Here is a 15,661-nt window from a genome sequence, read left to right on the forward strand (position 1 = left end):
ATTTAACTGGATTTGAAATATATCTTGGACAATCATTATTTGTTGTAATTTAACATGATAATTCATATTGATTTATAAGGGGAATAGACTTATAATTTTTTCATTTAAACAAAACTGACACATATTTTGTGATCGAATCTGGTTCATATACCATAAGCAGTTGGTACTATTTGAATTGTGCTTATTTTCAAGTGTGTCCTTCTTTGGTTATGTAAATTCAAGGTACTGCAATCAGCTGATTCAATGTGAGATACTTTGATAAAATTTGTTATAGGACAAAATTACTGTGTATATTAAAAAAAACAGATAAGGAAAAGTTTTTCCATGTTCAAATACTGCTAGAATGAGGCCTAGAAAGATGAAACTAGTCATCTGTCTGTCCTTGGTCCTTGTTAGCACAACTTTTCCTTTTACAGGAAGACTGACACTGATGAAACTACACTAGTTGTAGAACACTATATAAGGATGTGCATACATGAGTATTATCCTGTTCCAACATGTTAAAGGGGAGATAATAAAATTCACTTACTTCAATGCTAATAATGCAGTACAGATGTACCCTTTTGTAAATTCAGTCACAATTTGAGTGTCAATTAGTTTTACTTTTTTGTAATGTACTGTAGTATTAAAAAGTGATGATTTGTTTTTAATACAGGTATGCAATAATATTTCATGGTCTGAAGGATGGCATGCTAGAGATTACATTTAAAGGTAAAATGAAGAGATACCAACAGCTACATGTGCTAGAATTTGATCCTACCAGGAAGAGGATGAGTGTCATTATCAAGAATGAAGAAGGTAGGGTTAAAACATTTGGTTTTAGTTAAACATTTCCTATCATCCTGCTCAGAGCTTTGCATCAATTGTAAGGGTTGGTGCATTAAGAGCAGAAATCCTTTCAAGGTGAAGATATAGGTGAAAGGTTAAAGGTTTTATTCATATTTTTATGACATAGTGAAATTGACAACATAATGACATTTGATCTCAGATTTTATATTGATATTAACAGTCTTGAATTAATGTCAAAAGGAAAGTGTGTCCTCTATTAGAGGTGTTGGATGTTATTTAAGGGTATACAATACAGTTGCAGGGGAGGGTGATAGATAGCTTGTCTACAAATATTCATAAAAAAAATCACAGTGGGATCAAATCTTTAGCATGTGCACAAGAGTTTTAATGTCAGACAAATACTTTCACTTTTAAAGGCATGTTTATAATTTAAAGTAATTGATCATAAACAAAATTTCAATTCATACATATTAAACAAAAAAAAACACTGGATATTTTTTTGTCATTCCTCCCAGTATAAACTGCAGTGATTTTTGGAAAATTGACGCTTTCAGCGGCATGTTTCCGATACTAGTGAACTGAACTTCCATTACATTTCTCTGCCTACCGCGCTTGGTTCGTATTTACTTTCCATTACATTTCTCCGTCTACCGCGCTTGGTTTCGTATTTACTATTTCATATACAAACTGGAATTTGCTTGTTTTATCATTGTGTAGTAATCAACCAGGAACCAGTTTACATACCTCCGGTCCTTCTTATTACCAAAAAGATCGAGGTGTACCAACCAATGTGGTTAAGATACTCATAAATCTATTTTTATAACTTTATTGATTATGTGAAGTTAAACTAAAACATTGTTAAAACATTAAAGATATATAATTAATCGGGGAAAACTTGATAGGCTTTTCTTTTTACAAACAACTGCCTTTTTTATAAGTAAATATAATGTGTCCGTGTTGGTCCACTTTCTACTGGTTATAAGACAGATCGAAGTACCGCAAATCCGACTCAATCTTTGTTTACAAACTTACAACAGTAGAGTCTGTAACAGACTATCTGTATGACATGTGAATAAATTGTCGATATCGATGCTGGCTTAAATACAACGGTTTTATTGGCGGGGCGGGAGAACAGATTTGAAGCTCTCTATGTTTGATGCGTGCACAACAGTGTCGTCTAGCTGATTCGGCGCGATCATTGTCTTACGGAATTCTAGTCAAATCTGCACCTGGTTAATTCGGCACCCGGTATAGTCAAATCGGCATCTAGTCAAATTGGCACCTGGTTAAATCGGCACTTGATATAGTCAATTCAGCACCCATGTTAGATTTGTTTCATATATATTTTTAACAGTATTTTAAGCAAAAACAGTAGAAATAAGGAATGGGTTGTCCAGAAATTTTACAGTATTTACCCAAGAAGAGTTAGATAAGGAAGGGGTTGGCCAGAAATATTAACCTAATTTTATCATGTTTATTCACATTTTTAAGGGTTGAATTATTTATATATATTATTGATGCCTAATTGACTTTAAATAGGTGCCGATTTGACTAGATGTCGATTTAACCAGGTGCCGATTTGACTAGATGTCGATTTAACCAGGTGCCGATTTGACTTTTTATATTGGTACCGATTTGACTTGTACCCTATTATTAAGGCCCTAAAGTGAGTTTGAATATTGTACAGTGTTTTACTTGGTGGAATGTCAATACACTCACAGTAAGAGTTATTCTTTACTTGCTTTTCCACAATAATTGTTGCATGGTATTCTTTGAATTTCTCGGCAGATATGGTTCTCTTCCGACATGCTTTTAAGAGGAATTCATCTGGTTCAATAGCGTGAATCAGTCCCTCAACTTCTTTGTACATAAATACTAACTTTGGTTTCAACGCCTTGTTCGTCCTTGTCTGAAGATCTTGTTGTAGTTCCAGTTTGGCAAGCATTTTGGAGACTTATCCATCCTCTTTTGACTTGTAATCTCTGGTAATAAATTTTGCCACTTGACATGTTTATTTTTGTTACCGAGTAGGGGATGCATACGATAGCTCCATATTAAATTATGAGATCAATTCCTAAAGGTCTAGTTCATTATCCAATCTGACACAAATTTCAATAACTGGAATGCCACCCAAGATGAATATATGGTTACCCTCTATAACAGCATAATTACTTGGAATTGTGTTTAATACCATGATGGTTCAATGGCATAAACTTAAATGGAGACAAAATTTAACATGAAAGATTGTGGATTAGTGTAAAATAGAAAACTAGCTTACTATGATATATGGTTAAAGAATGAATATCAAATTATATGGGTCATGGGCAGAGTTGTTATAAAATATCAATATGGCAGAGAAGTGGTTTCAAGTTTCATATAAAGGGACTTGACTGACATGAAATGAAAAAATCAAAGGAGTATCCCTATTTGTCTATTCTTCAATGTGAAATAAAACAAGTATAACAATATTGTGTAAATCTACAGAAATAGAATTTGCTTCAAGTAACAGAAATAACTACAGTTAACTCTCGTTGTCTCGAACTCGGTTGACTCGAAATTTCGGATGAGTCCGAAGTTTTCACGTGGTCCCGAACTTTATTCCATACAAAAGTATGTAATTCGACTCCTGATGAGTCGAAATTTCGGTTGAGTCGAACTAAATTTACGGTCCCAAAATAAACAAAAGCATTCAAAATTCATTTTTTATCTCGAACTAATACACATATGTCAAAACATGACCTCCAGGATTTAAATGGATTGAAGAATTAATCTGACAATACACGTGTAATTAGATTTCCGGTCACTGACCACTGTATTGATTTATGACATGCTATTTCCATGAGTGTTTACCTAAGATTATCTTTTATAGAATTTTTATAAATAATTAGTGATACATTGTTAATGTTCATGAAAAAGTATTTAAAATGTTTACAAAACAATTAATTTGTGATTTACGCTTATGCGCTTGGGTGTGTATAAAGTGAGAAGTATGGCTTCCGTTGATGATCACATAAAAACTACTCAAACAGCGTCTTTAACCTTGTTATATTTTCTTTTGAAAAGAAATAGTGAGATAAAACAAAATAATCGAATAGAAATTTTCTTAAATCTCTTGTATCCGAGAAAAACAATTTTGTCAGCTATAACCGACCTGAATAACGAAACTATCGATTGGAAATTACAAAAAAAAATGTACTCTCTTGGAAAAGCCATAGGATTTTGATTTAATTGAAACAATTGAATAAGTAAAAATAATGTCATTATAATAATAAAAGACTGTGACATACAAATACATCGATCTGAATACTAGAATATCGATCCCCTTGCCATATTCACCCGGATTAATTTTAGTTTTATCAAGCTATGCAAGAGTTGTGTCCCTTAGATTGTCGAACTTCCGGTGTTCGTTTGAGTCGAACTACGTGCATCTCGAAATATTTCTCTGGTCCGGCTGACTTGGACATAACGAGAGTCGACTGTACATTTGTGTACAATGTATGTCACTAGTAACTTATTTAATGAGTATGTGGGTAATTAGTCCTATAACATATGACCTCAGGAGCATTATTTACTATTTCTATTTACTGTAACAGTTCTGATATTTTTTTTTAACTATCAATGTGTCATTCAAAATTTAAAAAAAATGAAAATATCAGTATAAAAACGTTAAAAATTGCATAAGAATGCGAAGTCATATGTTATAGGACCAGTGAGGTATAAGAGCTTATTACAACAGGCTCTTCATTGCTCTTCATAATCATTTGGTTTGAAAGGATACTAGTAGTCTGTATTCTTGATTTAGAAAAATGTAATTGCAAGAAAGAAAAAAAAAATACACATTACTTAGAATACTTTAGATCATTCAGGTAGTCTTTATTTAGTGTGTACAAAAGAACAGCCAGTAGTCATTTGATTTTGTAGATCATATAAATAGTCTTGACCTATTTATCAGTACAAATGAACAGCTAGTAATCATTGGATATTGTATATCATTCCAGTATTCTTGACCTATTTATCTGTACAAAAAAAAAACCAGACAGTAGTCATTGGATACTGTAGATCACTCAGGTAGTCTTGACCAATTTATTTGTATAAAAAAAAAAAAAATAGCCAGTAGTCATTGGATACTGTAAATCATTTAGGTAGTCTTGACTCTTGACCTATTCATTTGTATTTAAAAAAAAACTGTCAGTTGTCATCTTCACTTCACACACTCATATACGAATATCAATTATATGCTTACGAGACATGTTGCAATGTCCAACTTATTACGGTATGTGAAAATCAAGACTTGCATAAAAAATATCCCAATATTAGAGGCGGTGGCGTCATTTTTCCTCAGAGCTTTCAGCTCTTTGATTGTTATTTTTGATTTAATGTTATTTCCACTATCTTAATTTGTAGGAGAAGTATATCTATTATGTAAGGGTGCTGAGTCAGCTATTTTAGACCGAGTGATTGAAGGAGAGAAACAGATAACTTTACAACATGTCAATGAGTTCGCTACAGTAAGTTAATAAAGTATCAAGTTAGTCCATTTGTTTGTATTTCAGTCAGTCAATCAGTCCATCTGTCAGTCCTATTCTTGTCATCGCAACTCCTGTGAAACCACACAACAGAATTCCTTCAAACTTTGTAGATACATGAACGTTCTAAGTACATACTATTGTCAACCAACTTTTTTTCGAGAGCGAAAAATAACGCAAATATGTAAAATTTGGATTTTTACTAATCTGATTACATCAAGTAAATTTGAACATCGCGAAGTGGGCTGGAAAGAGCAAAATGCGAAATAAAGTATCTGCGAAAAATAAGTTTGTTTATAGTATGTAGATGTTCAAATCGATAGGAAATTATGATTCAGTTTTTTTGCAGGAGCTATGGCTCTTTCAAAATAAGAATTTACCCAAATACACTATTGCAGCTCCTGTGAAACCACACAGCAATTCGTGAAACATAATATGACACAATATTGAAACATGAGGACATATGTCCTCATGATTTTTTTATCAGTTGACTTTTGTAGGAGTTATGGGTCTTTTGAACTTAGGAACTTGGAGTCTGTTCACTAAGATTTGATGGTAAGTATACTGAATTGTTCATGAATTGCGATCGTTCTTTTTCGTTAGTTTTTTGTTGAGCCTGCAACTTTTGTTGCGAAAGCTCGACATAGGAATAGTGATCCGGCGGCGGCGTTAGCTCACTTTTTAAAGGCTTTATATTTTAGAAGGTGGAAGACCTGGATGCTTCATACTTTGTATATAGATGCTTCATGTTATGAAGTTTCCATCAGTCACATGTCCAATGTCCTTGACCTCATTTTCATGGTTCAGTGACCACTTGAAAAAAAAAGTTCAAATTTTTTGTAATGTTGAATTCTCTCTTATTATAAGTAATAGGATAACTATATTTGATATGTGCGTACCTTGCAAGGTCCTCATGTCTGTCAGACAGTTTTCACTTGACCTCGACCTCATTTCATGGATCAGTGAACAAGGTTAAGTTTTGGTGGTCAAGTCGATATCTCAGATACTATAAGCAATAGGGCTAGTATATTCGGTGTATGGATGGACTGTAAGGTGTACATGTCCAACTGGCAGGTGTCATCTGACCTTGACCTCATTTTCATGGTTCAGTGGTCATAGTTAAATTTTTGTGTTTTGGTCTGTTTTTCTCATATTATATGCAATAGGTCTACTATATTTGTTGTATTGAATGATTGTAAGGTGTACATGTCTAGCTGGCAGATGTCATGTGACCTTGACCTCATTTTCATGGTTCAGTGGTCAAAGTTAAGTTTTTGAGTTTTAATCTTTTAATCTAATACTATATGCCATAGGTCAACTATATTTGGTGTATGGAAATATTTTATGATCTTTATGTCAGTTGCGCAGGTTTTATTTGACCGTGACCTCATTTTCACGGTTCATTGCACAGTGTTAAGTTTTTGTGTTTTGGTCTATTTTTCTTAAACTATAAGTAATGGGTCAACTATATATGTTGTATAGAAGCATTGTTAGCTGTACATGTCTGCCTGGCATGGTTCATCTGACTTTGACCTCATTTTCAAGGTTCATTGGTCTTTGTTTAGTTATCTTGGTTAATGTTAAGTTGATGTGACAGTTGTAATAAAGCTTAGCTATATACTTAGGACTATCAACATAATATCAATGATTAGTATAGAAGGCGAGACATTTCAGTGTGTGCACTCTTGTTTTCATATAACTGATTCCTTATGAGATTTTGTTTGCTCAGTGACGATGAGGGGAATGCAATCTTGCTCACAAAGGTTCTTTCATTTTTATATTTCTTACAGTTTGGATTAAGAACACTAGTACTTGCTCAAAGGAAATTATCAGAGAAAGACATAGCATTATTTGATGATAAGCTACAGGAGGCCAGGACATCCCTACAGAATAGGGAGGAGAAACTAGCTGAGGTGTTTGACTTTATGGAGAATGAACTACATGTCCTAGGTGCAACTGCAATAGAAGACAAACTACAGGAAGATGTTCCTAAGACTATAGAGTCCTTAAGGATGGCTGGTATTAAGGTTAGTTAACGTTGATTAAGAGCTTGAGAAGTAGTATAGATTAACTATAATGGCTGGTTGTCGAGCCTGCAACTTTTGTTGCAGAAAGCTCGACATAGGGATAGTGATCCGGCGGCGGCGGCTACGGCGGCGGCGGCGGCGGCGGCGGCGGCGGCGGCGGCGTTAGCTCACTTCTTAAAAGCTTTATATTTTAGAAGGTAGAAGACCTGGATGCTTTATACTTTGTATATAGATGCTTCATGTTACGAAGTTTCCGTCAGTCACATGTCCAATGTCCTTGACCTCATTTTCATGGGTCAGTGACCACTTGAAAAAAAAGTTCAAATTTTTTGTAATGTTGAATTCTCTCTTATTATAAGTAATAGGATAACTATATTTGATATGTGCGTACCTTGCAAGGTCCTCATGTCTGTCAGACAGTTTTCACTTGGCCTCGACCTCATTTCATGGATCAGTGAACAAGGTTAAGTTTTGGTGGTCAAGTCCATATCTCAGATACTATAAGCAGTAGGGCTAGTATATTCGGTGTATGGAAGGACTGTAAGGTGTACATGTCCAACTGGCAGGTGTCATCTGACCTTGACCTCATTTTCATGGTTCAGTGGTTATAGTTAAATTTTTGTGTTTTGGTCTGTTTTTCTCATACTATATGCAATAGGTCTACTATATTTGTTGTATGGAATGATTGTAAGGTGTACATGTCTAGCCGGCAGATGTCATGTGACTTTGACCTCATTTTCATGGTTCAGTGGTTATAGTTTAATTTTTGTGTTTTGGTCTGTTATTCTCATACTATATGCAATAGGTCTACTATATTTGTTGTATGGAATGATTGTAAGGTGTACATGTCTAGCGGGCAGATGTCATGTGACTTTGACCTCATTTTCATGGTTCAGTGGTCAAAGTTAAGTTTTTGAGATTTGGTCTTTTTATCTAATACTATATGCCATAGGTCAACTATATTTGGTGTATGGAAATATTTGATGATCTTCATGTCAGTCGTGCAGGTTTTATTTGACCATGACCTCATTTTCACGGTTCATTGCACAGTGTTAAGTTTTTGCGTTTTGGTCTATTTTTCTTAAACTATAAGTAATGGGTCAACTATATAATATGTTGTATAGAAGCATTGTTAGCTGTACATGTCTGCCTGGCATGGTTCATCTAACCTTGACCTCATTTTCAAGGTTCATTGGTCTTAGTTTAGTTATCTTGGTTAATGTTAAGTTTATGTGACAGTTGTAATAAAGCTAAAGCTTAGCTTTATACTTAGGACTATCAACATAATATCAGTGATTAGTTTAGAAGGCGAGACATTTCAGCGTGTGCACTCTTGTTTTATATGTGTATGGTTATAAAGCATGGCTTGTAATAATGAACAGTAAGATGCAACTTTTGTTATTTCATTATGTATAAAAATTATTGTCCATAAAGCAATTTATATGATGGCAATGTCTATATGGATCAAATTTAAGAAATTCAGTGAGGCATTAAAATTAATTAGGTCTTTCCACTTTTCTGTGGAAAGACCTATTGTTTTTCTTCTGTTCTTCTGATTATTTTTTTTTTTTTCTTCTGCCAAATTTTGTTCTTGCGATAAACATTTGTTTCTCAATATGTCGCTTAGATATTTGGTATATGATAGCGAACAGTTTATGCGCTTTTGAAATTTACCCTGCGTAACCAAATACTTTTCTTTGTAGGAGTTATCTCCCCAAACACTGTTTTCCTTGTGTCCACGACTCCTTCGCAACTGTAAAAGATTACGACAAATTTATTTTACAAAATTGCTCGTTATATCCTTCTCATGATTTGTCCTATTTTGACCGAAGCGATATGAACGCTCCATATGAGAGTTATTTCCCCTTATGCATTTGATATACATGATATGCATTTCTATCTTGTAAACCATAAGTGATAGAGGCCTAGGATCTTTTGATTTGAGGTCCTTGGTCCAAAAAAATGAAAATTAGGTCAAGGTCATATTCTAATTTTTGAATTTGGCTAATTTTCACTCATTTTTATTAACCTTATAAGATATCGACAAATTATTTTGACTAAATTGTTACTTGCGACATGTCGTAATTTAATAATTTTAGTTGAAAGGGTGCGTAGACAATGAATGTGAGTTTTCGCCCCTATCATATCTAAAATTATGTGTAAAGTGATATAACTTACTAACCATACATATTAGAGACCTAGGGTCTTTTGACTTGAGATCCTCAGTTTGTGACCTTGAAATTGAGGTCAAGGTCATAGGTTAATTTGACGTTCTAGATTTTAACCTTTGCTTTAAATTCATATCTATATATCATAAAGCCATATGAATTGACATTTTAGACTGATTTTTATATGACCGCAAAATTTGAAAAATTTTTCGTCGTATATTGCTATCACGTTGGCGTCGTCGTCGTCGTCGTCCGAATACTTTTAGTTTTCGCACTCTAACTTTAGTAAAAGTGAATGGAAATCTATGAAATTTTAACACAAGGTTTATGACCACAAAAGGAAGGTTGGTATTGATTTTGGGAGTTTTGGTCCCAACATTTTAGGAATTAGGGGCCAAAAAGGGCCCAAATAAGCATTTTCTTGGTTTTCGCACTATAACTTTAGTTTAAGTTAATAGAAATCTATGAAATTTTGACACAAGGTTTATGACCACAAAAGAACGGTTGGGATTGATTTTGGGAGTTTTGGTTTCAACAGTTTAGGAATGAGGGGCCAAAAAAGGGCCCAAATAAGCATTATTCTTGGTTTTCGCACAATAACTTTAGTTTAAGTAAATAGAAATCAATGAAATTTAAACACAATGTTAATGACTACAAAAGGAAGGTTGGTATTGATTTTGGGAGTTTAGGTCCCAACAGTTTAGGAATTAGGGGCCAAAAAGGGACCCAAATAAGCATTTTTCTTGGTTTTCGCACCATAACGTTAGTATAAGTAAATAGAAATCTATGAAATTTAAACACAAGGTTTATGACCATAAAAGGAAGGTTGGTATTGATTTTGGGAGTTTTGGTCCCAACATAATAAGGGGCCCAAAGGGTCCAAAATTAAACTTTGTTTGATTTCATCAAAATTGAATAATTTGGGTTCTTTGATATGCCGAATCTAACTGTCATGACTGTGTATGTAGATTCTTAACTTTTGGTCCCATTTTCAAATTGGTCTACATTAAGGTCCAAAGGGTCCAAAATTAAACTTAGTTTGATTTTGACAAAAAATGAATCAGTTAGGTTCTTTGATATGCTGAATCTAAAAATGTACTTAGATTCTTGATTATTGGCCCAGTTTTCAAGTTGGTCCAAATCGGGGTCCAAAATTAAACTTTGTTTGATTTCATCAAAAATTGAATAAATGGGGTTCTTTGATATACCAAATCTAACTGTGTATGTAGATTCTTCATTTTTGGTCCTGTTTTCAAATTGTCTACACTAAAGTCCAAAGGGTCCAAAATTAAACTTAGTCTGATTTTAACAAAAATTGAAATCTTGGGGTTCTTTGATATGCTGAATCCAAAAATGTACTTAGATTTTTAATTATGGGCCCAGTTTTCAAGTTGGTCCAAATCAGGATCTAAAATTATTATATTAAGTATTGTGCAATAGCAAGTCTTTTCAATTGCACAGTATTGCGCAATGGCAAGAAATATCTAATTGCACAATATTGTGAAATAGCAAATTTTTTTTTAATTAGAGTTATCTTTCTTTGTCCAGAATAGTAAGCAAGAAATATCTAATTGCAAAATATTGTGCAATAGCAAGATTTTTTTTTAATTGGAGTTATCTTTCTTTGTCCAGAATCAACTTAAATCTTTGTTATATACAATATACAATGTATATTCACTTTTTACTACCAACTGATAAATTAAAATAATCTTTACCATTCAGTGATAACAAGCAGTTTTTTTACATCTTAATATTTTATGATGTATTTAAATGAGTAGTTATTGTTGCAAACTCCATTAGAAATTTTAATTGAGATTAGTTTTGGAATAAGGGAAAGGGGGATGTGATTAAAAAAATTGGGTTCAATTTTTCTCATTTGAAATTTCATAAATAAAAAAGAAAATTTCTTCAAACATTTTTTTGAGAGGATTAATATTCAACAGCATAGTGAATTGCTCTAAGAGAAAACAAAAATTTTAAGTTCATTAGAACACATTCATTCTGTGTCAGAAACCTATGCTGTGTCAACTATTTAATCACAATCCAAATTTAGAGCTGAATCCAGCTTGAATGTTGTGTCCATACTTGCCCCAACCGTTCAGGGTTCAACCTCTGCGGTCGTATAAAGCTACGCCCTGCGGAGCATCTGGTTAATATTTTAATATCAAAATAGATATTAACTGTTGGAAAGACCTTCAATTGTTCTCTGAACAATTGGTTTTTATACGACCGCAAATTTTGAAAAAATTTTCGTCGTATATTGCTATCACGTTGGCGTCGGCGTCGTCGTCGTCGTCGTCGTCGTCGTCGTCGTCGTCGTCCGGCGTCCGAATACTTTTAGTTTTCGCACTCTAACTGTAGTAAAAGTGAATAGAAATCTATGAAATTTTAACACAAGGTTTATGACCATAAAAGGAAGGTTGGTATTGATTTTGGGAGTTTTGGTCACAACATTTTAGGAATTAGGGGCCAAAAAGGGCCCAAATAAGCATTTTCTTGGTTTTCGCACCATAACTTTAGTTTAAGTTAATAGAAATCTATGAAATTTTGACACAAGGTTTATGACCACAAAAGAAAGATTGGGATTGATTTTGGGAGTTTTGGTTTCAATAGTTTAGGAATAAGGGGCCAATAAAGGGCCCAAATAAGCATTTTTCTTGGTTTTTGCACAATAACCTAAGGTTAAGTAAATAGAAATCTATGAAATTTAAACACAATGTTTATGACCACAAAAGGAAGATTGGTATTGATTTTGGGAGTTTAGGACCCAACAGTTTAGGAATTAGGGGCCAAAAAGGGACCCAAATAAGCATTTTTCTTGGTTTTCGCACCATAACGTTAGTATAAGTAAATACAAATCTATGAAATTTAAACACAAGGCTTATGACCATAAAAGGAAGGTTGGTATTGATTTTGGGAGTTTTGGTCCCAACAGTTTAGGAAAAAGGGGCCCAAAGGGTCCAAAATTAAACTTTGTTTGATTTCATCAAAATTGAATAATTGGGGTTCTTTGATATGCCGAATCTAACTGTATATGTAGATTCTCAACTTTTGGTCCCGTTTTCAAATTGGTCTACATTAAGGTCCAAAGGGTCCAAAATTAAACTACGTTTGATTTTGACAAAAAATGAATCGGTTGGGTTCTTTGATATGTAGAATCTAAAAATGTACTTAGATTCTTGATTATTGAAGTTTTTTGGTCCAGTTTTCAAATTGGTCTACATTAAGGTCCAAAGGGTCCAAAATTAAACTTTGTTTGATTTTATCAAAAATTGAATCCTTGGGGTTCTTTGATATGCCAAATCTAACTGTGTATGTAGATTCTTCATTTTTGGTCCTGTTTTCAAATTTCAAATTCTACATTAAAGTCCAAAGGGTCCAAAATTAAACTAAGTTTGATTTTAACAAAAATTGAATTCTTGGGCCTCTTTGATATGCTGAATCTAAACATGTACTTAGATTTTTGATTATGGGCCCAGTTTTCAAGTTGGTCCAAATCAGGATCTAAAATTATTATATTAAGTATTGTGCAATAGCAAGTCTTTTCAATTGCACAGTATTGTGCAATGGCAAGAAATATCTAATTGCACAATATTGTGAAATAGCAAATTTTTTTTTAATTAGAGTTATCTTTCTTTGTCCAGAATAGTAAGCAAGAAATATCCTATTGCAAAATATCAAGAATTTTTTTTAATTGGAGTTATCTTTCTTTGTCCAGAATCAACTTAAATCTTTGTTATATACAATATACAATGTATATACACTTTTTACTACCAACTGATAAATTTAAATAATCTTTACCATTCAGTGATAACAAGCAGTTTTTTTACATCTTAATATTTTATGATGTATTTAAATGAGTAGTTATTGTTGCAAACTCCATTAGAAATTTGAATTGATATCAGTTTTGAAAAAGGGAAATGGGGATGTGAAAAAAAAGGGGGGGGTTAAATTTTTCTCATTTCAGATTTCATAAATAAAAAGAAAATTTCTTCAAACATTTTTTTGAGAGGATTAATATTCAACAGCATAGTGAATTGCTCAAAGGCAAAAAAAACCTTTTAAGTTCATTAGACCACATTCATTCTGTGTCAGAAACCTATGCTGTGTCAACTATTTAATTTTAGATTTAAAAAGTTTGAAGAAGAAATCTTTAATTGATTTGTAAAATCTTGGCATTTGTTTTGTGTAAAAAAAAAACCATGTAATGTCAAAAATTTGATCACAATCCAAATTCAGAGCTGTATCATGCTTGAATGTTTTGTCCATACTTGCCCCAACTGTTCAGGGTTCGACCTCTGCGGTCGTATAAAGCTGCGCCCTGCGGAGCACCTGGTTAATTCTTCTTCTGTTTTTTAGGTCTGGGTGTTAACAGGAGATAAAGAAGAAACTGCAGTTAATATAAGTCACTCTGCTGGTCATTTTAAACAAGGAATGACTAAGCTTAAGCTGACTAAAATAACTGATTCAATAGAATGTGCTGAAGCTGTCAGGAAACACATGATAAGGTAAGGACATAACATAAATTAGTTGGGGTGGAAAATCTGTTTGGATTTTGAAACTTACATTGTTAGTAAATTGCACCAGTTACATGTCCACTCATTATTTAAAGAAACAACAACAAATATTATTTTGCTTTTCAGTGCAGAGAACAATTTTTCTCAAGGAAAACAGAATGCCCTGATCATAGATGGCACCACTTTATCACATGCTCTATATGACCATGGTGATATACTACGAGATCTCTGTCATTTATGTGTAGCTGTGTTGTGTTGTAGAATGTCTCCATTACAGAAAGCTGAGGTAGGTAGACTTACAAATTATATCTCCTTTAAGACATGTTATAGCTCTTATTATCTCTTATCACCAATTCACTCTATGTTCTGTACCACCATGAGAATGAAGCTATCTTGTGTTGTAGGATTTCTGTATGTAGGGCATGCTAAATACAGATTCCACAACCGCGACAAGTGTATTACGATATTTCTCCACTCGAGACAGTTAAATTTTAATATTTAAAGCGCGAGGCTTGCCGAGCTTTTTAAATAATTAAAAATTAACTATTGAAGAGTGGAGAAATATGGTAATTCACGAGTTACAGTGGTGGAATCTGTTTCTCTTATGATTTTTATCCATCCTTTTCAAAGATTTGAGGAAAGTTGTGTACTTTTGATGTGACGTCATCAGGCATGGTCGCCTTTTTTCATGACGTCACAATAAGAAAATCCAGAAGAAAAGAAGAAGATTTAACGTCACAATTAAATTTCAACCAATCATTTGCCGAGAACATATTTTTCACTAGTGATGAGAAATATTTTTCTCACATCGGTCAGGAAATGCGAAAATAGCACAAAATTTAGAGAATAAACTATCCATCACATATCCCCATAGTAAAAACTTCAATAAGTTTTCTTAACAGAAAGCAATTGCAAAGAAAGACAATCTTCTTTTACAGAATGATAGGTGCTTTAGTTTTACAGAATGATAGGTACTATAGTTTTACAGAATGATATTAATTATAAGTTTACAGAATAATAGGTTAAGTTTTTAGCTCACCTGGCCTAAAAGGCCAAGTGAGCTTTTCTCATCACTTGGCGTCCGGCGTCCGGCGTCCGTCGTCCATCGTCCGTCGTCCGTCGTCGTCGTTAACTTTTACAAAAATCTTCTCCTCTGAAACTACTGGGCCAAATTAAACCAAACTTGGCCACAATCATCATTGGGGTATCTAGTTTAAAAAATGTGTCCGGTGGCCCGGCCAACCATCCAAGATGGCCGCCATGGCTAAAAATAGAACATAGGGGTAAAATGCAGTTTTTGGCTTATAACTCAAAAACCAAAGCATTTAAAGCAAATCTGACATGGGGTAGAATTGTTAAACAGGTGAAGATCTATCTGCCCTGAAATTTTCAGATGAATCGGATAACCCGTTGTTGGGTTGCTGCCCCTGAATTAGTAATTTTAAGGAAATTTTGCTGTTTTTGGTTATTATCTTGAATATTATTATAGATAGAGATAAACTGTAAACAGCAATAATGTTCAGCAAAGTAAGATCTACAAATAAGTCAACATGATCGAAATGGTCAGTTGACCACTTTAGGAGTTATTGCCCTATATAGTCAATTTTTAACCATTTTTCGTAAATCTTAGTAAT

General features: G+C 33.5%; 1 protein-coding gene across 13 annotated transcripts in view; it reads left to right on the forward strand.

Moving 5' to 3' along the window:
- Positions 1 to 15,661, forward strand: part of LOC143067375 (phospholipid-transporting ATPase IF-like) — a 78,840-nt gene that overhangs the window by 39,075 nt on the left and 24,104 nt on the right. For all 13 annotated transcript variants that reach the window (XR_012975934.1, XM_076240590.1, XM_076240596.1 and 10 more), the window contains 5 exons: positions 656 to 798; positions 5,194 to 5,297; positions 7,106 to 7,342; positions 13,870 to 14,018; positions 14,154 to 14,313. Coding sequence is in view for 12 of the 13 variants with exons in the window: in XM_076240590.1 (XP_076096705.1) it covers positions 656 to 798; positions 5,194 to 5,297; positions 7,106 to 7,342; positions 13,870 to 14,018; positions 14,154 to 14,313 (793 nt within the window). In the remaining variant the exon portion in view is untranslated. The remainder of the gene's footprint in view (positions 1 to 655; positions 799 to 5,193; positions 5,298 to 7,105; positions 7,343 to 13,869; positions 14,019 to 14,153; positions 14,314 to 15,661) is intronic.

This window comes from Mytilus galloprovincialis, chromosome 3, assembly GCF_965363235.1.
Source record: "Mytilus galloprovincialis chromosome 3, xbMytGall1.hap1.1, whole genome shotgun sequence".
Lineage (NCBI taxonomy): Eukaryota > Metazoa > Mollusca > Bivalvia > Mytilida > Mytilidae > Mytilus > Mytilus galloprovincialis.